The sequence below is a fragment of the Pectinophora gossypiella genome, chromosome 10, assembly GCF_024362695.1.
Source record: "Pectinophora gossypiella chromosome 10, ilPecGoss1.1, whole genome shotgun sequence".
NCBI classification, from domain to species: Eukaryota; Metazoa; Arthropoda; class Insecta; order Lepidoptera; family Gelechiidae; genus Pectinophora; species Pectinophora gossypiella.
Window position 1 is genome coordinate 14,567,927 of NC_065413.1, and position 23,871 is coordinate 14,591,797.

Here is a 23,871-nt window from a genome sequence, read left to right on the forward strand (position 1 = left end):
AGACAGCTTGTAGCCACTGTTGATACGAAATCCTAAGATACCATACATAACCACCATATTGGTGCCGATTCCTGCAAACACCAACTTAAATCTAAAATCTTAGAAAACCTAATTTTAATTTAGTTTAGCAAAAAGTGCAATTCTGGCTTTCTGGTCGTCTAAATTTAAAATATTTTAACAGGATTTTTGACACGCTTAAATTTAATAGAACGTCTACGAGGTCTATGGTCAACCAGCTGTTACCGGTTTTTCTGCCGTAGAGTTGAGTCACGAAGAATTAATGGAAGTGAGTGAATTAAGTCGTCATTCGTACAAAAAAACACATGTTTTTCTTATAATTTCGTACGAAGGAATACAAAATTATAATTCATGTGTGTTTTAGCCGCAAATACAAAAAATAAATGTATTAAAACATTTTTCTATACATAATAATGAAAAAGTTGTGGATGTATAGTCAAGGACCGATGCCTCGAGGTTAAAAAAGTATTGACAGTTCGCCTTGACGCGAACGTTTTGTTTATTTGTTTTTATAGCGTAGAAAAATAATTAAAAATGCTTCGGCGGCAGCTAGGAGATACTTTAGAAGCACGACGCCGAATAAACAAAAGGCAGCAAGCGCTCATGGTAGAGCGCTTGCACGCGAACGTGTTACTTACAAGGGGTAAGGAAGGAACTCTCCTTATGGTGACTATCACACAACATCGCGCATCGACGCGGTCGGCGGTGAAGTGAATTTGGAACGCAATGACTTGTATATGTGTTCTGCCTCGCCACACGGATTAGCGGCGCTCACGCCTAGTGATAGGCATCAGCTGATTTTAAAAAACAGTCTAAGCGACATTAGAACCGCCTCCCCGCCTAGTTGATTGAATCCAATCAAGAATTTAATTAAACCGCGACGGTGCACGATGTAGTGTGATATAGGCTATTATGACAACACCTAAAGCGAAAAGATTTCAGTTGAGTAATAAACACATCTTTTATAGGCAATACAGAAAATGAAGAATGCATAGCTATGTAGACGGATTTGGCTGCGGAGCTGAATGCGCTGGGTTGTCACCGCACAGTCAAGGAATGGAAACATGTAAGCACAGTTATTTTTCTTTACTGACACCTCATTGTTAAGAATTAATACCAGTTACAAATATTGATTGAATATTTCCCTCATCTGCTCTCCTCACACTACTCGTATAGTGGTCTTCCATTGGTGTGGCTACTCTCAATTTGTCACTTGACTGTTAGCTTTTTGTCATGTATCTGAGTAGCTTTTATCTATAAGTATTAATTACTTACTCATGTTTTGTCTACAGATATGGGAAGCTTGGGTTACTAAAACTAAAAATAAGGCACGGAAAATAAGGGGCCACATAGCTGCAACTGGTGGAGGGCCCCCAATATCTGGCCTCACTGACATTGAGGAGCGAATCTTGTTTGTTGTGGGTACTGCTTCTGTGTATGGATTCACGGATGAGGAAGTTGTAAGTTTAACTTGATTATAGTTACTATAGGTCCATTACCATCCACTGTGAGTGTTGAGCTCACAATCCAGAGGTCTCGGGTTCGAATCCCAGTGCGCATCATGCCATAACAGTATTATATAGCTTGGTGGTATCTGGTATAGCACTAGGAATGTCTGATGTCACTGGTTCCTATTGCCATTTATTTCTAGCTCTCTGAGTTGAAACAACTGCAGCTGTTTAATTTTTGAATAGATTATGATTCCGTTTTCCTATAGGTAATCTATCTAGTTTTGCATGTTTGTTATATTTCTATAGGTGAACTATACTAGTTCAGCATAGAGAAAAGACAAATAAGTAAAAAAACAAGAAACTAGTTCTTTAACTAATATGTAGTGTCCTGTTCCTGTAGTTGTTTTGTAGTGTCGAGTATGTATCCTTTCAAAGGAATTTTCAAAATAGAAAAAAAAAGAATGTCTTGAGGGTATAAAAAACGAATTTCACACAATGGATTTGTACTAATAACACACATTATTATTTTCTCAGGGGATTGCTCCACCAGCTGCAGCTGGCCTACGTCCGGCTCAGCTGGAGAGAAATACGCCGCTTGTGCTACCCGGTCCTTCAACATCTAGAAATTCTCCTCCCTTAGGCCAATCCACCACACCCCCACCTTTTCCAGTAACTCCAAGCCACTCCCGTCCTATTCCATCCCCAGAGCTCCAGCAATCGACGAGAGATTCAGAAGGCGAAACACAGAGGTCTAGACTGAGAAACCGGTCTCGGCAATCTCAGTCTAGACGTCGACCTCCTGTGAATGATAATCTCATTAAAAGCCTTAACGAAAATAATAAATTGTTAAGGCAATCTATTATAACAGCATCCTCGTCTATTGCTGGAGCTCTTATTTCTTTAGGGGAGGCGAATATTCGTGCCGCCGAAATAATAGCATCTGCAATTCAGGGTTCAGTGGCTTTGCAACAACATCCTCTTTTTGAGGAGGAGGAGGTTGTTGACATGGCTTCTGAGGAGCCCTGAATTGCAGCCCCTAATGTTTCCCCACAAACATTCGTCTTCCCTACCTCACCCTACCCAACCCCACTTTCAACTTCCTCCAAATCCGCCCACAAAAGATCTTTCTTTCTTTTTCATTTTTTTTTTCATTTTTCTTTTCTTTTTCATAATCATTTTATTATAATTAATGTTGTTATAAATATTTAAAGGAATAGGTAATGTTGTTGATTTATAAGTGTTATTGATTTTGTTGTTATATTATAATCAAGAGAAAAAAAATAAAACTAATTGATTATTCAAAAGTTATTTTATTATAAGTTATTAGGACATAAATAAAGTATGTTGCTGTGGCCCTGCCCAATCACTGGTTGCCAGTGATCTATCATCAGATAGATGGATACCCCTGTAAGAGATAGATAACTCCATTATAAGTAAGAAAGTAGAAACCATACTATTAGTAAATCTTTTTCTTTTCTTTATAAAATACACAACTATATTATTCGCCATGCACTGCGAAAATGTAGTATCAAATCATCAAATGTTTCTTACCATTTTAAGTAAAATAATCTGTGACAATAAATCCCCTTATTCTACGGGCCACTGTAAGTAGGGTATCATCATTGTACATATCGCCAACATCATTATTTAACACCTCATCATTGTCATCATAACTGTCCACATCACTGTGATCATCGCTGTCTGCATCGCTGTCTGCAAATCAAATATAATGCGTCCATTTCGGGCATGTTATAAAACCCCACTTCCTCTACACCATAATGGGCATTTAAAATGAGCGACGGAGTTTGCTGATCTATAGGTTAACTAGTGGCTCTGCTCACCCCAGTAGGGATTACAACTCTTCTGTTACACCATGTCTTTTTGAGATGACAGACTAGACTGATTGTATAACATTTTATGTTGTAGTACTTACCTGACAGAACATGCATGTTAATAAAACCAAACCATCAAAACTGCTTATGGTCAGTCGACCGATCGCATGTTTGGGCACAAAAATGAAAAAAAAAAAAAAACCTGACAGAACATCTATAAACATGTTGTGAAGAACACAACATGCTATTATTATTTTTGCCACTGTTGGTGGCGTATAATGCAATGTACGATGCCTGTGCAGACAGCGAAATTTATTTTTCAACCGCCCGTAGCACATCTCAACCACGTTTCGTGCGTTGGCGTGGCAGCGGTTGTAGGTGTTTTCTGCCACACCTTGAGGTCTTATTATCGGTGTCATAATCCAGGGTTGCAACGGATACCCTTTATCACCTGAAATAAAAAAAAGCTTTAGAATACCTACACAAAAGCCTAAAAATATAACATTACATAAACTCACGACTATATTCCAATGGGGTAGTTAGAGGTACACCCATTGCAAAATGAACTAAATACCCACACCTCACTGAGCATACTGTTAGACCAACTGTTAGTGTTCAAGAAATTATTATCTTTTCAAGACTAACTTTTGCTTACCTAACAGCCATTGGGTATTTGCCCCATTTACATAATCACGTTCCAGTTTTCTTTTTATTTGGCTCATGCTCCAAATGGCAGCATCATGGGTGGAACCGGGGAAATTGGGGTTGACAGATATAATCCTTCCGTGACCGTTGACAATCTAAAAGAAGAGCAAGTACCATAAGTTCTAAGTAACTTCTTACTTCTAGATAATATAAATATACATATTTGCATACTCACCATTTGGCAATTAATGCTGTAGAATCCCTTTCTATTATAAAATAACGAGCCAGGTGCTGTTGGGTGATTCAATGGTGGTTCGCAGATAGCAATATGTGTGCCGTCCACAGCTCCTAATACATGTGGCATTCCATAGAGATCAAAAAATCTGAAATAAAATATTTGTTTGGTTGGTGGAGGTGTTTGGTTTAGTAGCCTGGGACGGACGGCTTAACATGCTTTTTGACACATGGAATTGGAAGTAAAATGTGTCTATGTAGCTGTATACAAAAAATCATGATCCTGATCTGTAATGGGACTACAAGCAATCTTAAGACAATTTGTAGACATTTTGACATGAAGCCCTCAGATGGATACAATGAACCATATAGGGACATGTGATCATTTGGTACCTATGCCATGTTAAAAACACAACAATCCCTTTGTCAATTGTGTCATCATATATCACATTACACATTTAATTAATTATTTTTTACTTACTCTCTTTTAGTTTTTTGTATCTCTTCTGGGATTGTGGGAAATTGAATAGATGCCCGAGCCAGCTCTTCAACAATCGCTTCACTGGTAATATTTATACAGCGACTTGTTGTTGGCTGGCTCAGGCCAAGCAAACTATCCTCCCCAATGGCAGCTTGGTAGCTGCCATGTGCAAAAAAATTTAAGGTGGCGAGGACCTGTTGTAAAATCAAAACAGAGTACTTAATGAACAACTTGTTTTGTCAAATTACTTCTACTCATGTCCTGGTATTTACTAAATGATAAAATAAATTATTTATACCTTGACATGTTTGGGAATTGTCCCCTGTTCCAACCGTATGTCTGCCAATGAATCTATGAGAAACAGTGCAGCCGTCCTTGGCAGCCGGAACAGTTTTTTTGAATTTTTCCTCAGTGAGCTCAAAAGGGTTGGAAACGTCTCTAATTCTTTTGAGTCGTATTTTCTCTTGTAGATTCCTGGAATTCAGCACCTAAATGAATGCACTTTTGACGAGGAATTTATAAGGTGGTATGTTTGCCCACACACCCAACTCTCAACCGCAATTAACACAACCAAACCTTCATATATGAATAGATTTGTCTTTTTTTACCTCTCTGCTGCATCTGCGATGACGGCCACCACATAATTCTCCATAATCTTTCAAAATAATGACCGGGATAAACACAGTTAATTTTATCCACCAAGTTTAGAAACCCGTATAAAATTAATTTAGAATAAGAGTTTAACGTCAAACTAATGTTTGCTAGAATAGCTTTTTGTCGCCTAAACCTAAATTGAGTAATTTAGAAACGTCATTCCTAAATTTAAAATTAGGCGTCAACTAAAATGTGCCGCCAGAATACAAATCCAGTTTTTGACATTTAAACCGTAATCTTAGCTAAGATAAATTTAAGTTTGCCTGCCGGAATCGGCACCATTATGTAGCCTATAAGAAAAAAAATGTAAAAACAACACATAAATTATCTTGTAAACTACTTACATGTCTGGTCGCAATAACAACGAAATTTTTGTTACCGCTGTATTAATTAGTATTAATCTTTACCAAACATAATAACCCTTTACAACAAAACTTCACTATTATTTCCTTTAATATTTTTTATTTATTTTTTTAAATGTAGGTATGTACGTAGCATTGGATTAATTAGGTCATTCATTGAAGTTGAACATATCAAGAGTAATACATTCATTTTTGTTTATTTTCTGTAATCCGTACGTAATGTTTAGAATGTGGGTAACTCTTCGAAATAAAGACAGGTTAAATAACTATAGGTAACTACTATTTGAAATAAAAGTTGACTATGCGTAATTGAAACAATTAGAGTCTCACTAATAATTAAAGAATAATTATAATTCCAACAACACTTTTCCACAGTTAAACTTAGGTACAAACTATCCAGCTTGAAAAGTGGTCACGCTTGGCAACAAAACATTCCAAAAACGTAGGTACTTACCACTTCTGATATGTAGTAAAAATACGGAAGAACAGTAATCACACTTATTTATTCTGGTATCAAGAAAATAACACTTAACTTGGTAAACACGTCCGATGTCGTCAAGGTCCCCAACGCAAGAGAGCGTGTATCAATCCGTCCGATTTGACAACCCCATTCTTGTGTTGCCATTTATAGAAAAATGTCTTATAACTGTCGACGAACAATTCAGCCTAACAGTATATTATACTTAATTATTCTGCGGGGCGGAAAGCTAGTAAACATACGTACCTGTTGTGATATATTTTGCTTTTTACTTTCCATAAACATGGTTCGCTTCGTCTTATTTTTAAATAGTTTATTTTAATTCAGCATGTTTTATTCTGGCACGGTATAATGAATTGTTAGTTATTATTTTTTACATATTATTATTATTATTTTTCTTTTTTTTTTGTATCATTTGTTTTTAATAAGTTTAGTGCTTAAGCTTGTTTACCTTATTTCTAGTGTGTGTGTGTAGTGTAGTGTTGTGTAATTATTATTATTATTTTATGTTTTTTCTATAAGTTTTCAATAAGTTTAGTGCTTATGCTTGTTCACCTTACTTGTATTTAGTATTGTATAATTAATGCTATCAGACTGATTTGTACTATGTCTATTTGTGGAAACCTATAATTGGCTCCCCTGCATCGTATGTATTTTTATATGTATATTGTTTAAAGTAGCTGTTGGTTTTCCGAAAATAAATAAATAAATAGAAATAAAGTCTGATAGCAGTTCGCGGTATCGAGCTGTATTTTGCGACATTTTGACACACAACCTCCTTCACTGACAGACGTGACCGAACTGAGGTGGAACGGATCCCGATCGCATACACGGTCCAATCGGCTTGATCCAATCAGTTTGATCAAATCAAAAGAATCGAAATTCGATTGTGCCGTCAAATAGATTGGACATGCTAATCCACGCCCACATACGGTCAATTCGATTTGATCCAATCGATCGCGTCATGCTGATTGGACGATAGGAAGGATGGTGTATGGCCACCATTAGGCAGTAAACCAGGCTCTCACATGGTCTGAATACAAGAAAGCAAATACCTTAAAGTATTTAATATCTTGTACACCAAATGGGTTGGTTAATTATATTTCTCCTGGTTTTGGGGGCAGAACAAGTGACACATGCATAGTGGAATCGTGTGACTTTGTCAAGACATTGAAAAGTGGTACAGTAATTATGGCAGACAGGGGCTTTAAACATGTGGAACAATATCTGAAAAAATCGAATATTACACTCGTAAGGCCTCCAAGTGTCGAAACAGGAGTGAAAATGAGCAAAAGCCAAGCAAAGGTAACCAAACAGATAGCCAGTCTGAGAATACATATAGAAAGAGTTATTCGTCGTTTACGTGAATTTTATATGCTTAAACCACATTCATGCCTTAATTTGCAATTTATAAAAATACTCGACGATATTATAATCATAACATGTGCTTTAATTAATTTGCAAGATTCTTTAATAAAATAAAACTATTATTAACTTGTTTTTCTTTTATTTAAAATACATAAACATAACTGTAGACCACACAATATTATACTATGCGGTTTGCTGGTTCAATTAGCTGTAGAAATAAAAACTACTGCTAACAAACTATATAAAATAAAGAAAACAATTTATCTGAGATCTTTGGTGGCATCGCCCAGTACAATAACACACACTTACTCTATACTCTTATATAACAAAGGATATATATTAATTTTCCAAAAGTTTGATAACTTATTGATTAAATTATCAACATATTGATGATTGTATGGTACATCTATTATTTCTACATTATTATTTTTACTATACTCTGGGTTAGCTACACAAAAAAAAAAAACAATTTTTCTTTTGTGATAAATACATTTGAACTTGCATTTGGGCATAATACTTTTCGGTAGGCTCACCATTTTTAATATAATTTTTATAAGTCCTTGCACTTATTGGACACTTAATTTCAATTATATTAATCAAAGTTTAATATTAGGCCGCATTTTCTAATTTTAATGCTTAACTTTCTCTCTACTGTTTTTCTCACTTCATCTTTTAAGACACGACCCCGTTTCATTGATGGAGTGTCTGGAATTTTGCCACCTAATATTAGGGATACAAGTGTGCCGTCACTTGTTTTGCATCGGCTTACTTCATACGCTTTAGAAGCAGTTATTCGCCCATACCTCAATTCAAACCACAGATTGTTATTGGATTGTTCCCTCGTTTCTTCTTTAATTTTCTGTATTAAAGATGCAGAAACATTTTTTTTTTTATTTTTTCAAAAAATCTTCCACATTCTTTTCTTTGAACTTAAATACAAGTTGATGCATTGAGACATCCTGATGCATTGAGACATCCTGCATCTCACTTAAACAATATGTTAGTTGAAATTTTAAAAGCTCACAGTCTTCGACTTTTCTCTTCTTTGCTTCTTCTAAAAACTTATGTAATACTGTTGTAGTCCCTGGAAGTATAGGATTGTCATTTGATATTTCTTTGGCTGTGATATATTTCAGGATACTACCAACCCTGGACAGTTTTGATTTTTTCCAGTAGCACTCTGTCGAAGTGCATGATGGTTCCTCACTTCGCCGATGGACCAACATAAGGCACGCTATTGCATGCTTACAGCCACCTTGTGAAGCTACACAGTCATGGCATTGCACAGAAAGAATAATATCATCTTCCTCGTCTACTATCAGAGTGCATCCATACAACTTGGCATGAACCTTATGTTCAGGACAAATTTTGCACTTTACAGTGCAAAATTTCATGTCACGCTTAAGCTGCACGTAGCTAACGGCGTCGTCTCCATATGAAGCTCGTGAAGATCTGAAATTCCGTTTATAGATTTAGTTTTTGTTTATTTATATTTACTTTGTTATTCTAACCTCAACTCCTATATTGACAATAGTTTCATAGTTAGCTTTTTTATAATTAAATATTGCTTTTCAAGATTATAATAATAAATATCTTATAGGTACTAGGTTTATACTTACATCGAAGTTTTTACATTGCGGAATTCCGATGAGCAGTGTTTGACGCGAAAAATTTGCCTAGCATAACGGCGTCAATTCTGGGCAAATTATCAGTACTCGCTTTTATAAATCCTGGTTCCATGGCGATATATTTCTTGTCGTTCAATATATAACTATGAACAACTGTATCAGCACGAGATAAAATGATAAAATCGAAAAATAGTTTGTTCTTCTATGAAAACGTCAACAACAACGATGATGTTTGGCAAAGAGTGACGTCACGTTTTCTGATTGGTGTTCACTGTCACGTGACTTGACGCCCATTTTTTTAGAATTTATTTTCTAAAAATAAGAATAATCTTTAATTTTTATGATAAATTGATCTATTTTATCATATCTGCAAATCATAATTCATATTTAAAAACTTCAATCCATGCGATTTATTCTTAGTGGTCACAAGCCTATTGCCGAAACACATGATTGACAACAATTGGCGACCGAAGGAATTTTATAATCTGCAACAACACATTATTAGAAACATTTCAACATGGATTCCAAGACAAAAGAACGTGAGCAAATCAGAAGACAATTTACAAGGACATCAGAAAAACTCGAAGACTAAACTCGAAGGAAAAGCTATCTCACACGCAAGTATAGCTTAATCCAATCGAGATTTACTAAGGAAGCAACTACATCAAATCTAAATTTACCGAAAATTGAGTTAATAAAATTTGATGATGATCCACGCAATTGGATTGCGTTCTGGGGTCAGTTTAAGAAGATACATGAATCGCACACATTGCAACCTGAAGACAAATTCCAATACCTGCTAAGGGCTGAAGGAGGGCTCCAAGGCAAAAATGTTAGTCAGCAGCTTTCCATCATCAGCAACCAACTACATAAAAGCAATTGAAGAATTGAAGGATAGGTTTGCAAAAGAAGAGGTACTGATACAAGTTTACATTTTAAGTTCGAAAACCTTTACATTTGACTTGTTAACGTTATATAACAAATTGTCTACTTATTTATTGGCCTTAGATTATTTAAATGTAACGAAAGATAAATTTTGGCCTAAATTTCTAAATTGCTGGCCTATATCAAATTTAATACAGGCAAAACCAAATGAAGAAATTGTAAGAGAAAAAGAAAAATTTAAACATGTCTGTTACTGAACCTCTGTTTAGTGAGAGGTTGTTGTATTTTTCAAAATACTACAAAATAGTAAGATTGGTAGCATGGTTACTTCGTTGGAATCCTAAGGTAAGGAGACAATTTGCCGTAGCTTTGTCTAATGACGAGTGTTCGTATGCGGAAAAAACATTATTTAAATTGTTACAGAAGGAGGATTTCGCCTCCTTCTGTAACAAATTGGGACATTTACCAAACAACTTAAAGACACGGCAAGGCAGCGAAGGTGTACTTAGAGTCAAGACAAGACTGGAATTAAGTCACGAACACAAAGATTTCGTAAACCCGATACTGTTATCTGGAAAAAACGCAATTGTGAGACGGTTCGTACGACAGCGACACGAGATTGTACAACACGTAGGGACACAGATTTTAATGTCTAGCATCAGAAATGAATTCTGAGTTATTATGTAGGATAATGTTAAGATCTAAGTTTGTTAAATATTATCACAAAAATGTACTTATTATATTTACTTAAACATTTTACATTATCAAAACTATAATAGGATTGTTAACTACGGTTCAACTAGTGCAACCGGTCTGTGGAGTGTTTAAGAATGGTGTGGAGGGTAAGCATACAAAAATATAAATCATGCTACTTCGGTGTCACACCGTCATACGGTATGGTAGATAGGGTTTATGAATTTCGACGTTATTGTAACAGACCGTCGGGCCTAGTGGTAAAGCGTCCGCTTCCAGTGTACGAAGTCGTAGGTTCGATTCCCAGCGAGGCAAAAGTCTTTTTGTATTTTTAAATTTCTTGAGTGCGAATCCAAAGTTAACCATTTTAGTTTTTAAGTAATTGTACGCGACGTATGAAGGCATTCGACCATTTCTTGTGTTTGAGGTCAAACCTGTGTCAACTGCAATTACTGGTCATTCAAACATACCGACATAGATTGTGGAATTCATTGTGGATTTGTGGAATTTATCCTGGCAATTTTTATTTATATTTATTATTACTTACATTCAGTGTGGTGCTACAAAAAGGGGTGAGTCCATAAGTCATAGAAAGGGAGGATAGTTAATAGACAAACTTTAGTATTTTGCCTCAGTGACTAATCCGTACAATTTTATTGTTGTAGCCTACCGATACGCCCTTTTTGATGGGCGAGACCTAGAGAATAATTTCATCATAACCATTATTCATCATAACCATCCATAGCCCTGAGCTGCTAGCCGGTGGCAAGGTTTTGGCAGAGTTCCATCAACGTTGGCAGATAAAAACTCTCCTGGCGTCCAAACATTAGATTAAGTTTAGTTTTAGTTTTTTTCTTTTTGTTTTTATTTAGCTTGGCTCACATGTATTCTTTTATTTAAATTAGTTATTAAACGTACCATATCATTGATAGTGTTTTATCATTACCTCAACCCATAACAGAGTTTTAGGCATAAGACGTCTCGCAAAAAGAGTTGTATCAGAATGTGTCATCTGCAAGAAGTACAAATATAATCATTATCAAGTTCCAGAGGCACCCCTGGAAAGTGTAATGGCCTTACAAACTACAGTAAGTTTCAAAAGAGCAAATCTAAGCTTTAGGGAGGCTGAGGCAGAACTTGATCTAATGTGTATATATAATAATAGACAATGAAGATAATAGACACCACACAAAAAAAAAGGAAAAAAGGGAATGAAGATAGTAACACCGATAATGATTTTATGAAAATGGCAAATGAATGTTTAAATCTTAGTATCTTATTTTTTTGTATTTTTTTATGTAATAGGAGCAAACGGACCACTTGCCATTGTCTTGACATAAAGTTATAATAAAGTAAATGTAATTTTAATTTCAGACTGATGTATCTAATCAATACCGCAATAATCTCCGCAGTAATAAATGAGCGAAACGAGGTACAGGGGTAGTCAAATATAGTAATATTTGACAGAAGATGCTGAAAGAGTGCAGTTTTCGATCCCGGAAATACCAGTAAAAAACAAGTAATGTGGAATCTAAATTAGACAGCCTCACAGAAAAAAATAACTCATTATCAGAAAATAATTATAATTATAGTTAAAAAAAATGAGCTATATTTATTTGCATAAAACTCAACAAGATATTCTACTTTCCCTATCCCATAATACACAATTTGAAGAATTGATTAAAAAAGTGTACAAGTAAATGAATGTGATGTCGGTTTTAAACGTACATCAGATCAAGAAAGCTTTGATAATTTCGAAGAAATGCTAAAAGATAAATATATAATAAAAAAGATGTATGCAATTTGTGGAATGCATAGAGGAAAAGGCATTAATAACGCGTATGCACTAGTTGATGTGTTATTTGACCGGCCATTTTTGCAACAATGGTCCTGGGCTGGTAGGTCACGAACTGATTCTTCCAAAATTTGTTTTAAAAGTCGTATTAATACACTTAATTTATTTTTTTCTATAATAAAGCGGATGAAAATTTTACATTCACTGAGACAAAATAATTTTTCAATCTTATTTTATACGAAACTCACGACAAAGAATTGAAAGTCAACAAGAACGCAAGTCGGTGACTAAATCTACATAGACAGCGAAAGGGCAAACCTGCACCAAGAGAAAACGATCTTTTGACCCAGCTAGAAGCAATAGTCGACCTGAAAAACCAAGTACTAAAAACTGACAGCGCTTCCATCCCTATTAAACAAAACCATATGGGATATACAATACAATTACCATCACGATTGGAATCTAGAGTTCAAATCCCTACAGACCTGCATACAGGTGAAGGTATTGTGCACTCATGAAATGTATAAATGGTTACGCTACAACGGTTATCCAAAATACATTAGATGAAGAATTTAATCTGAAAATTCACTATACTTTTAGTGTGAGATATATCACATAAACAATCAAACTGATATTGATGTAGATGAAATTTTGCGACAGAACAATGTGATACAGGAATCACACTCTCCATGGAGTTCGCCCGTACATTTGGTACCGAAAAAGTTAGACGCATCTGGCGAACGCAAATACAGAATGTTAATAGACTTCAGACGATTAAACGAGATTACAATAGACGATAAATACCCATTGCCAAACCCTGTCTGATGTTCGGCAATTTACTGAGAGAAGCTGTTATGATCTGGCAAAAGAGTTAAGGAATAAAAGAGTAGCTAAAAAGAAAAGGATGTTCGAATATGAAAGCAGCTATCAACCTATATAGTCTGATTATGTCCGGAAGGAGATTCGAGCAAATATTGCAATGCCTTTGTATTTCAGAGCTAAATACTAAAGGTATGGATAAAATACAATAATATGCAACAAAAGTGCTTGCAAACTTTCATAAAAATTATCGCCCTGACATTGTCAGGGCATTGACATTGACATTGTCAGGCTGACAAACAATTGTCACTCGATATGAGTCCTTGTTGGCTTTCCGAGGGATTGTCTTTCGGGACCTTTCTTTTCTTTTCACTACGCTTTTCACAACGCTGTTTTGAGAATGCTCAAAAAAAAGACGCGTCCTTCGCAGCCACTTGTTTTGTTTTTTTATAGTTTAGTTATCGATAATAAACCTAATTACTGTCCATAACGATGGCAACAATTAAGAAACATATCTTTACTCCCCTCGAGAAGAAAACTTTTTTGGATATATTGAAAAGATACTCGGTGAAAGAGAATAAGGATACCGATGGCGCTTCATAACGCGCAAAAAATGAAGCTTGGGATATTGTAACTAGAGAATACAACGCAAGCCCTCATGCCACTAATCAGGTAAACATACTTATTTAACCTTCGGTGCAAGATTTCCTCTCGCATTTTGCTAGCTTTTTATAATTGCATCCTTGATTTTAGGTTACAAATTAACAACTTAGGAGATTGTGGATGAACCTCAAGCAGCGGCAAAGGGAAGCACTGACAAAAGAACGTCAACATCGTCTAGCTACTGGAGGGGGGCCTGCAACCAGTGATGCAGTTGTAGACCCAGATGTGTCTGAGGTGGCCCCTGCTCTAATAGTTGGTATTGATGATGCTGTTGACTCTGATACAATTCCAGGTAAGTAATTTTCTTGTAATATAGCATCACGCTTATATCGCCGAAAGGGTAGGCAGAAGAGTATAGTAAATACAAAATCACTACTTTCCAGCAGGTTCACTACTATCTCTATCTATATCTGCCCCACCACCAGCTCTGCCTACAACCACTCCACCACCACCTCTCCTTACATCCACTCCACCACCACCTCTCCCTACATCCACTCTACCACCACCTCTTCCTACATCCATTCCACCACTACGTCTCCCTACTCCACTTCCACGTTTTCTTACACCACCTCTTATAAACCCATTAAATACAGCCACCCAAAGTTTTCAAAGGCATAAAAGTTCTATTCTGGATAAGGAATATTAAAACATACAGAGACGAGCTAACGAGGTTCATGAGTTGGAGGTTTTATTATTAAGAGAAAGAATAAGAGAAGCGAAGGCGAGAGCAGACCTCGCAGAACTTCAACTGCAGCAGCAGTGTTCGTCAGGTACATCAGTATTACCTTCTTGCTCACCATACTATTTTAAAAACTAGTATAGCTTTGTTAAGTCCTGGGATAATTAATAAAACTTTTTTTATCTAATTTGTTTCAGATACTGCAACTGATGCCAAAAGAGGGGATATGGCATGATATAAAAAATGGAATATTGTTAATTTAGTAAATTAAAGCATATAAGTCAATAAATTTTCACAAATAAAGTACTGTTCATAAAGACAATTGATAATAATTTTCAACAATTGAATTTCTAATTAAAAATTAGTGCTAGTACTTGGTATTAAACTATTTGTTTCTTCTTTTTGGGGCTATGGAAATACGGACTTGACTGGACATGCAGTGAAGGAGTGGGCTGAAACAAATGAATTTAGCCTGATTCATAATTCTAAATTATCGGCCTCTTTTAACAGCGGCCCGTGGAGAAGAGGATACAATCCAGACTTAATCTTTGTCACATCTTCTCTCAGCTCCCAGTGTATCAAAAGCGTGTGTCCACCCACTCCCCGCACTCAGCACAGACCTATAATGTGCGTGATATAACCCTATGTCCGACCTCTTGATGTTCCATTCAGACGACGATTCAACTTCGCCAAAGGAGACTGGCATCTATTCGCGCACTCCATTCTTAAAGTCCCACCTGTCCTAGGGAACTACGATCGTTTCGTAGAAATTGTATCGACTGTTTCTCTACACTGTATTCCCAGGGGTTGCAGGACCTCTTACATTCCAGGACTATCGACGGATACTAGCGAATTATTAAGGCAACACGAGTCGCTGTAAAACTCGGACCCTTTCTCACTTGAGTCCACCTTAGTAGGCGAAAAGTTGATGGCTAATATAGGTGAAAAGCGAAGAGAAAAGTGGACCAATACCGTTACTAGTGTCGATATGACGTACAATAGAAAAATGCATCCGCAAACTCACCAGCGAGACTCCTCAACCCTCTTCGCCCAGCCTATTTCACAGCCAACCAAATTGCTCACCAACTTCTTTTGAATGGAAAACCACCGGGTCGCCTCGGTAGGATTTTGTTATTTTCTGGTTATCGCATGTTGTCTTATCTAATTGTACCTGTGCATCTACTTGCTGGTTTGTTGGGATCTTTAGTTGCTATTGTTCTTTCGAGGATGGGTTATCTCTATAGTGGTGTACTTGTTCACGTTCATTTTTCATAAACCCAGTTTGCTGGGTTTTTCTATGATTTTCCTTGGTGTACCGTCTGTATTCTTAATTTGGGGCGAGTTTGAGTCTGATCTCTTCCTTTTCTCTGATTGTTTGTCTTTTACTATTAGTTTATCATACTTAATATATCCCTTTCGCACCTGGTTGATACGATCGTGAGTTCCCACTTTGAAAATTCGTATTTTGGCGCGAAATCTGTTTATCCGGCTCAAACCGAGCTCGCTCGATCGTGCGTTCATCGAACAACCAATAGAAACGCGCTGTGGTTCAAATAGGAATCAGTTGCGTCGTGGCAAACGTCAACATGGCCGCGTTCCATGACCCCGCGACCGGACGGCGTAAGTAATATTACAATTTTGATGTTTATTTTGTTTTTACACTGCTTTTTTTTTGCAAAATTAGTTAGCTAGGATTATAAACTAACTTTAGAAAACAAAAGTTCTACACTAGTTGTCGCATTTGTTTCTAAATTTTTAACGCGAGGTCCAGGTTGCAATTGTACCAACTCACGATCATGATTTGTTTTATTTATCATAAAATTAATGATATTTCAGGAACGCAATTAACAGATGATCTCGTCCTCGAACTGCTTCAAGATGGAAATTGTTCTGACCTGGACTTCGACGAAAATGACGAAGATTTTTTACCGGTAAATGATGATCAGTCCTCGGAGACGCCGCCGCTACTGTCACTACAATCAAATGGTCAACAAAATGAGTTGCCGTTAGATGTTGCTGACGAAGAACCAGGGCCGTCAAGGAAAAGGAAACTCCAGGACTCTGGTAAGCGGCCGAAAATTAAAGTCAAAATGCCACAAAGGGCCAGAATTTGAAAAAATCTCCCTATATTGACAAACCACATGATTACGATCATTCGACGCCAGCCCCAGAACTTCGATCTCCTACTGAATACTTTTCAGATTATTTTGATGATGATTTCTTTGAAAACACGGCCTTGTGTACTAACTTGTACTATCTAAGAAAAACAGGGAAAGTATTAAATACAACAAAACAAGAAATCAAAAAAATTGTCGGTATTCATCTTGTAATGGGCGACGTAATATAAAAATAGAAATGATTGTATCAGCTATGACAAGAGATAGATGTATGATGCTGCGTAATAATCTACACGTCGTTGATTCGGATTACCCAAGTCTCTGACGTAGGAAATCCACTCTGGAAGGTGCAACCCATAATCAATGCTGTTCGAAACGGTTGCCACAAATTAGAAAGGACTCCGAGAAGGTATTCAGTGGATGAACAGATGATACCATTCACTGGCAAATGCCACATGAGGCAACTAGTTAAAAACAAGCCTCAACCAGTTGGCTTGAAAAATTTTGTTGTTACAACCAGCGAGGGATTGATGGTAGACTTTGAAATATACTTTGGTAATAATCCAGCTTTATTGCATCCTCTCGGTCGTGGTCCTGGTGTAGTTCTCCGCCTAAGTCAAAGTATTCCTCCTGGAAGCTGTATCTTCTTTGATCGGCTTTTTACAACTATCCCTTTGTTGGAAGAATTAAAAAACCGTGGTTATCATGGCACAGGGACGATAATGGCTAACCGGGTCCCTAATCGTCAACAGCTCAGCTTCAAAGAAGACAAAAAGATGTCTCGGGGCGAGGTGGACCAAAGAATCTCGGATGATATAGTTTTGGTCAAGTGGAAAGACAGTAAGGCTGTTTTGGTGGCATCAAACTGTACTGGTGGCACGGGAATTGACAAAGTACAGCGCTACGAAAAAAAGGAAAAGCACTACGTAGATGTTGATGCTCCGAAGATTGTGACATCTTACAATGCATTTATGGGCGGAGTGGACGTTTTGGACCAATCCATGGAATACTACAGAACATTTATGATGACCCGCAAGTGGACATTAAAAGTCATACTTCACTTCATCGATTTGGCCATTGTGAACTCTTGGCGACAGTACAGAAATGAAATGCTGGCAAATAATACTCCAAAATCATTCAGATTCGAAGTGGCAGAAACTGTACTTAACACTCCCAGCAGAGAACGCCACGAATCGTCTCCCGAAGTAGAACCACAAGAACAGCCTTTAGTCAGATACAGGCCAGCTAATGATCCGTCGGTAGGGAAGAGATATGATGGGTTTGACCATTTTCCTATATTTGATGACCTAAAAGCTCCACGAACCTGTCGTTTAGAGAAATGTAAATCTCGTTCAAAACTTCGATGTAGGAAATGCGATATCTATTTGTGCCTGAATCGAGACAAAGACTGCTTTTATATTTATTACAACAAGTAATGATTAATTGTATGTTACAGCTTGTTGAATTAATGTTCCTTAACTTTGGAACAAGAGACTTGTTAAGTTTTTATGAGAGACTGATTTACGTTAACTAAGTATTATTATATTTAATTTTCTTTTATAAAACCATGAACAGAAGAGTTCTTCGTTATTTTATGTTTTGTTTTGGTTAAAAAGACATATTAGTTAATTGTTAAGTACAATAAATAGTTGATTTTGATTTGAAATGTGTTGCTTTTACTCGCTTGCCCGCCCGGCCTTCGACCTGCGCGCTACTTTGCCCCGTTTGCCGACCGCCGTGAATCAACTTTGCCCGTTCGTTTTCGCTACTTAGCGCGGTGCCGTGCGGCGTGGCTTGAGTTCGACGAAACCATTCATTGTGACTCAACTTGTTATTAGAACCCTGTCAAGTGTTGTTTTTTATGTTTAGAATAAACAAAGCTATTTATTTAAGTGCTTTGTTTATCGATATTTGACTACAGTGTAAAGTTATCATAGGTTGAACACAGAGCTAGTGCGTTTTTGAGCACGATTTGTGTTTGAACGATCATATTTCAAAAATTAAAGCGATAACATAGGGTTTTTTATTTTTCATTACAATATATATGTTACTGTAAAAGCTCGAACTGCAGTAAATCCTAAGATATTCCAGTAAAACCTAAGATTTACCAATTCCTAATGGTAAATGTCCCAAAAGATTTGCGATTCGAACTTTTACTACCATTCCGTTGGTAAATCTTAGGATTTACATTAACGGCACGGTAAATGTTGAAAAACAAAACATGTCATAACGTGCTCAGCGCATCGACTTGTAGCTTGCCGCTCCCGCTACCCGCGCACCGTCTCCGCCACTCCGCTCGCCTCAGTCGCTCGTTTGACACGTTTGAACTCGCACGATAAATTGATTTCTAATTGTATTTTTGGTGTTTAAAAGTTATTTGTGAATAAAAATGAGTATGAAGCAAAGATTTTATGAAATAATGGACGAGCTTGTGGCAAACAAGAAAGATAATAACTTTTATCTCGATAAGGACAAATACGCTAAGTGTTTAGAGGAAGTAAAAACTGCAAAGAACATTAAAAAGAAGGAAGCTGTTCATTACAGGCGTATAAAACGCTATGATATTTTGACTATAGGCGGCGAAGAAAAGCTAATTGCCCCAATGAAGGAAGATAATGGAGAAATCAAATATTATGTTTGTTACGACGATTTATTTAACATTCTCGAAGAAACGCATTTTGCTGTTGGACACGGTGGAAGAACAAGGATGCTCAAAGAATGTAACCGCAAGTATAATAATATTACAGTTGAGGCTATCATGACATATTTGAAATTATGCCAACCTTGTCAAAAGAAACAGAGGACTTTGAAAAAGGGTATTGTCATTAAGCCTATACTTCATAGTGAAATGAACTCACGTTGTCAAGTAGATCTCATAGATCTACAAACTAATCCTGACGGGAATTATAAATTTATATTAGTTTATCAAGACCATCTGACTAAATTCGTGATCCTTCGTGCACTTCAAACTAAACGCGCAACTGAAGTCGCATATCATCTATTGGATATTTTTACCACTTTTGGAGCGCCGAACATCCTTCATTCCGATAATGGTCGGGAATTTAGTAATCAAATAATTGAAAATTTATGCTCTATGTGGCCAGACGTTACAATCGTACACGGAAAGCCAAGGCATAGCCAGAGTCAAGGATCGGTAGAGCGTGCAAATCAAGACATAGAAAATATGCTCAGTACGTGGATGGAAACCAATCAGATTACAAAGTGGTCAGAAGGCTTGAAATTTATCCAGGCCATGAAAAATCGAGCATATCATGAGGGAATCAAATGCTCTCCTTACGAAGCAATGTTTGGTAGTCCAATGAAAATGGGCATTGCGACATCAGCTATTCCTAAAGATATGATTGGACTATTAAAATCTGAAGAAGATTTGGAAAATGTGTTGCATTCCCGAAAAAATGTTGAAAATATGATAGAACAGGACAAGGAAAACAACGTGGTTGGTAATGAGTCAGAAGGAATAAAAAAAGGAAACAGTAAAAATGTGAACAACAAAACACAAGAAAAAGAAATTATTGCACTGGAACAGACCACAGAAAAACAAATAACCGATGATAGTGATGATACCAATCTAACTTTTCAAATACAAACCGATTCAGAGACAGAAAGCGCTATTCAAGCTCAACAAGATCCAATACCAAAGAAGATAGAATCTATTCAAACAATAAGAACAAAAGCAAAAGTTAATTTGGAAAACCAAGCTGAAAAAATGAAAACCATGTCAGCTGATAAATATTCAAATGTGGAAGTGGGCCAAAATGTAAGACTGAAAGTACCTGAAATTGACAGAGCTAAAACTGACCCAAAAAGCATTATTGCAGTTGTGATAGACGTAAAGGACAATGAGTTTTACCAACTAGGTACCAAAATGGGAATACTAAAACAGCTTTACACCAAGAATCAGTTCGCCGCATGCTCTGAAGATTTTATAAAGATAGAAGAAATTGTTACGGATAAAGAAGTGAGTCTTCGAGAAGTTGTCGGAAAATTGTCGTTAACTGGAGGACAAGGATTCAAAAAATGTAATTGTCAAAAAAAATGCTCGACGAAAAAATGCACCTGCAGATCATCAGGATTACTTTGTAATTCTAAATGCCACAGCAGCAATCCTTGTTGTAACAAGTGAAATGTTTTTTTAGGTACCTTACCTATTAATCAATCACATTTGATTGTCTTTTTTTACTTTTAAACCAAATAATAAAAAAAATAATAATTAAGTTTGACTAGCTTTTGTAAGCATTATGTTTTGTATGTCGTTGTTAAATTCCAAATAGAGAAGTACTGATTCAGTTAGATATGATAGAGATTGAGATATTCAGAGATATACGTTATGTGTTTTTTCAGAATAATTTAAATAAGTTGGTATTAGTTGGTACTTATTACTATCATTATGATACCTTTAAAATACTATGTACCTGTTTTGTCTAATAGTTCAAAGTAAATAATTAAGAATTAATCATTGTTTTATTCCTAAAACCAACATCTACCAGCTGACAGTGGTAAAACCTAGCATATACTGAATTCGAATGGTAAAAGCTCGAAAACATCGTCGTATCTTCAGAAATACTTACATTTACCAACTCATGTCGGTAAATCCTAAGACTTACACTTAAATCTTAAGATTTACCGTAGTTCGAGCTTTTACAGTAACATATATACTATAAACATGAGGATAGTAAATAAAAACATACACGTGTTCCTACAAAAATATTTATTTACAGCTCTTTTATTTTGCATAAAAATTTGGCGGCGCAAGCGTAATTTTAGACAAACTTTTATCATAACAGATGCGCAAATAATACATCTAGGCCTACAATTTAAGTAGTATAATATAGATTATTTTATATTCTTACGAAATATACAAACATCCAATCGATAGCGTAAGCCATTACTGAAATATGTTAAAATTAATGCTGCAGGTCTCATTCGAACAGTGAAAGCAATGTAGTTTTACAGATTTTTTACCGACTTCAAAAAAGGAGGAGGTTCTCAATTCGACCGTATATATATTTTTTTTTTTTTTTATGTTTGTTCGGGCATATCTTCGTCGTATATGAACCGATTTTGATAATTCTTTTTTTGTTTGAAAGGAAATATACCCAAGGGGGTCCCATGTCAAGGAAGTCAGGATCTGATGATGGAAGACCAGAGAAATCGAGGGGAATTTTCAAAAATCGTAGGAGCGACTAGTGCGTTTGTAAAGTCATATTGATCGGATCGATCTTTAGGCTTCGGGAAAACTTCCCGACCTTCGAAAACTGGTCAGCATCAGGGAGATACCCTATGGCCTGGCAAAACTATACAACCTGGAGCAATTTTTCTTTCACGAAACGTATTTAAATCTTGATCAAATTCAATCGCCGGTGCAAAAAAACAAAATGGCGGAAAAAAAAGATGGCCGCCATACAAAATTTTGTCGATTTTGGAAGAAGCCCGTTTGGGTAAAAATAATGTATGGGGCGCTTACTCAAAACGTCATGTAGAGTACGGAAATACTTTCTGGTCACCAAAAACTGCTCCGCATCAGAGAGATACTCTACGGCCTGGCAAAACTATCGCACGTGAACCAATATTTCTTTCAGAGCACTTATTTAAATCTTGGTCAAATTCCATAGCGCGTAAAAAAAAAAACAAAATGGCGGAAAAACAAGATGGCCGCCATACACAATTTTGTTTTTTCAGAAAATGTCTCGGGATATAAAATATATATCGGGGTTGTGATCGGATCGTCATGTTAAGTATGGAAATACTTCCCGATTTTCGAAAACTGCTCCGCATCAGGGTGACACCCTACGGCCTGGCGAAACTATCACACCTGAACCAATTTTTCTTTCACGAAACCTATTTAAATCTTGGTCGAATTTAATGGCCGGTGAAAAAAATACAAAATGGCGAAAAAACAAGATGGCCGCCATACAAAATTTTGTTTTTCTAGAAAATGTCTTGGGGGTAAAAATGATGTATAGGGGTGTGATCGGAACGTCATCTTTGAAAACTGCTCCCAATCAGGGAGACATCCTACGGTCTGGCAAACCTATTGCACCTGGATTTTGTTTGTTTCCACGACACCCATTTAAATCTTGGTCAAATTCTGTCGCCGGTGAAAAAAAACAAAATGGCGGAAAAACAAGATGGCCGCCATACGAAGAGGGACAGTTTCGAATAAACAGGACACGCGAGCTGCTTTAGCAGCGAGCGAACCACGCGAAATCTACTGTATCTATATGTATGCGTGAGTGTGTATGATAGCAGCTTCCACTGACAACCACATGTGTGTATGTACACATACACATGTGTGTGTGTGTGTGTGTGCGTGTGTGTGCGCGCGCGCGCGTGTGTGTGTGTGTGTGTGCGTGTGTCTGTGTGTGTACGTGTATCTGTGTGTGTGCGTGTGTACGTGCGCGTGTGCTCGTGTGCGTTAGCGCGTGTGTGAGTGTGTGTGTGTAAACATGTTCATCAATAATAATTGTGATCACTACTAATAATATATTATATTATTATATATGAATATAAATCAGAAAATCTGTCTGTCTGCATCCTTGCTCGGTCTAACCATCACTTAAATCGTAAAATAAAATAAAATTTTTAACAAAAAAAAAACCGACTTCAAACGCAAAACTAAAAAGCAATAAATAAATTTACTTCGCACAAAGTAATTAGTAATACGTATTTTCAATTAGTTAATTAATTTATAATTCTGAAGTCGGTGCCAAGTAAATGCTACAACAACCCTACTACAATATCAAATTACTATGTACACACAATATTGTTTAATACCTATATCAAAGCAATTACAAAACAATGTCAAACAAAAAATTACAAAACAATCAGTATTGAAAAATATATGAATCGGTACTTCGTTGTAGCATTTCCTTGGCACCGGCTTCAGATTTATAAAATAATTAACTAATTGAAAATACGTACTAATTACTTTGTGCGAAGTAAATTTATTTATTGCTTTTTAGTTTTGCGTTTGAAGTCGGTTTTTTTTTTGTTAAAAATTTTATTTTTGTTCTACAAAATAGACAATGTAAAAACAATAATAATTAAA

General features: G+C 36.4%; 3 protein-coding genes and 1 pseudogene across 5 annotated transcripts; 2 read left to right on the forward strand and 2 right to left on the reverse strand.

The window, feature by feature from the left end:
• The first annotated feature begins 280 nt into the window (after positions 1 to 280).
• On the forward strand, positions 281 to 2,810 carry LOC126370427 (uncharacterized). Its single transcript, XM_050015264.1, has 3 exons — positions 281 to 286; positions 1,311 to 1,478; positions 2,004 to 2,810. The coding sequence occupies exons 1-3, from the start codon at positions 281 to 283 to the stop codon at positions 2,493 to 2,495; spliced, it is 666 nt and encodes a 221-aa protein (XP_049871221.1). The 3' UTR covers positions 2,496 to 2,810.
• Positions 2,811 to 2,822: 12 nt separating this feature from the next.
• LOC126370428 (putative nuclease HARBI1) lies at positions 2,823 to 5,313 on the reverse strand. Its single transcript, XM_050015265.1, has 7 exons — positions 5,270 to 5,313; positions 4,960 to 5,140; positions 4,662 to 4,855; positions 4,182 to 4,329; positions 3,957 to 4,101; positions 3,403 to 3,752; positions 2,823 to 3,182 (listed from the first exon to the last, which is right to left on the reverse strand). The coding sequence occupies exons 1-7, from the start codon at positions 5,311 to 5,313 to the stop codon at positions 3,117 to 3,119; spliced, it is 1,128 nt and encodes a 375-aa protein (XP_049871222.1). The 3' UTR covers positions 2,823 to 3,116.
• A 2,534-nt stretch (positions 5,314 to 7,847) lies between these two features.
• LOC126370429 (uncharacterized) lies at positions 7,848 to 8,992 on the reverse strand (annotated as a pseudogene).
• On the forward strand, positions 8,980 to 18,628 carry LOC126369985 (piggyBac transposable element-derived protein 1-like). Of its 3 annotated transcripts, XM_050014600.1 has the most exons (5): positions 8,980 to 11,301; positions 11,395 to 14,015; positions 14,097 to 14,298; positions 14,883 to 16,305; positions 16,522 to 18,628. In XM_050014600.1, the coding sequence occupies exon 5, from the start codon at positions 17,231 to 17,233 to the stop codon at positions 18,236 to 18,238; it is 1,008 nt and encodes a 335-aa protein (XP_049870557.1). In that variant the 5' UTR covers positions 8,980 to 11,301; positions 11,395 to 14,015; positions 14,097 to 14,298; positions 14,883 to 16,305; positions 16,522 to 17,230; the 3' UTR covers positions 18,239 to 18,628. The 3 variants fall into 3 exon arrangements, with proteins under 3 accessions (XP_049870557.1, XP_049870556.1, XP_049870558.1); XM_050014599.1 differs by having other exon boundaries at positions 8,980 to 14,015; XM_050014601.1 differs by lacking the exons at positions 8,980 to 11,301; positions 11,395 to 14,015 and having other exon boundaries at positions 14,041 to 14,298.
• The last annotated feature ends 5,243 nt before the right edge of the window (positions 18,629 to 23,871 follow it).

Bases quoted from the DNA above. Each gene is read 5' to 3' on its own strand.
- LOC126370427 (XM_050015264.1), top strand. The intron at 1,479-2,003 runs GTAAGTTTAACT...TTATTTTCTCAG, and splicing joins GATTCACGGATGAGGAAGTT to GGGATTGCTCCACCAGCTGC.
- LOC126370428 (XM_050015265.1), bottom strand. From the start codon at position 5,313: ATGGAGAATTATGTGGTGGCCGTCATCGCAGATGCAGCAGAGAG. The intron at 5,141-5,269 runs GTAAAAAAAGAC...TAGGTGCTGAAT, and splicing joins ATCGCAGATGCAGCAGAGAG to TCCAGGAATCTACAAGAGAA. The intron at 3,183-3,402 runs GTAAGTACTACA...TTTGATTTGCAG, and splicing joins TAACATGCATGTTCTGTCAG to ACAGCGATGCAGACAGCGAT.
- LOC126369985 (XM_050014599.1), top strand. From the start codon at position 17,231: ATGATACCATTCACTGGCAAATGCCACATGAGGCAACTAGTTAAAAAC.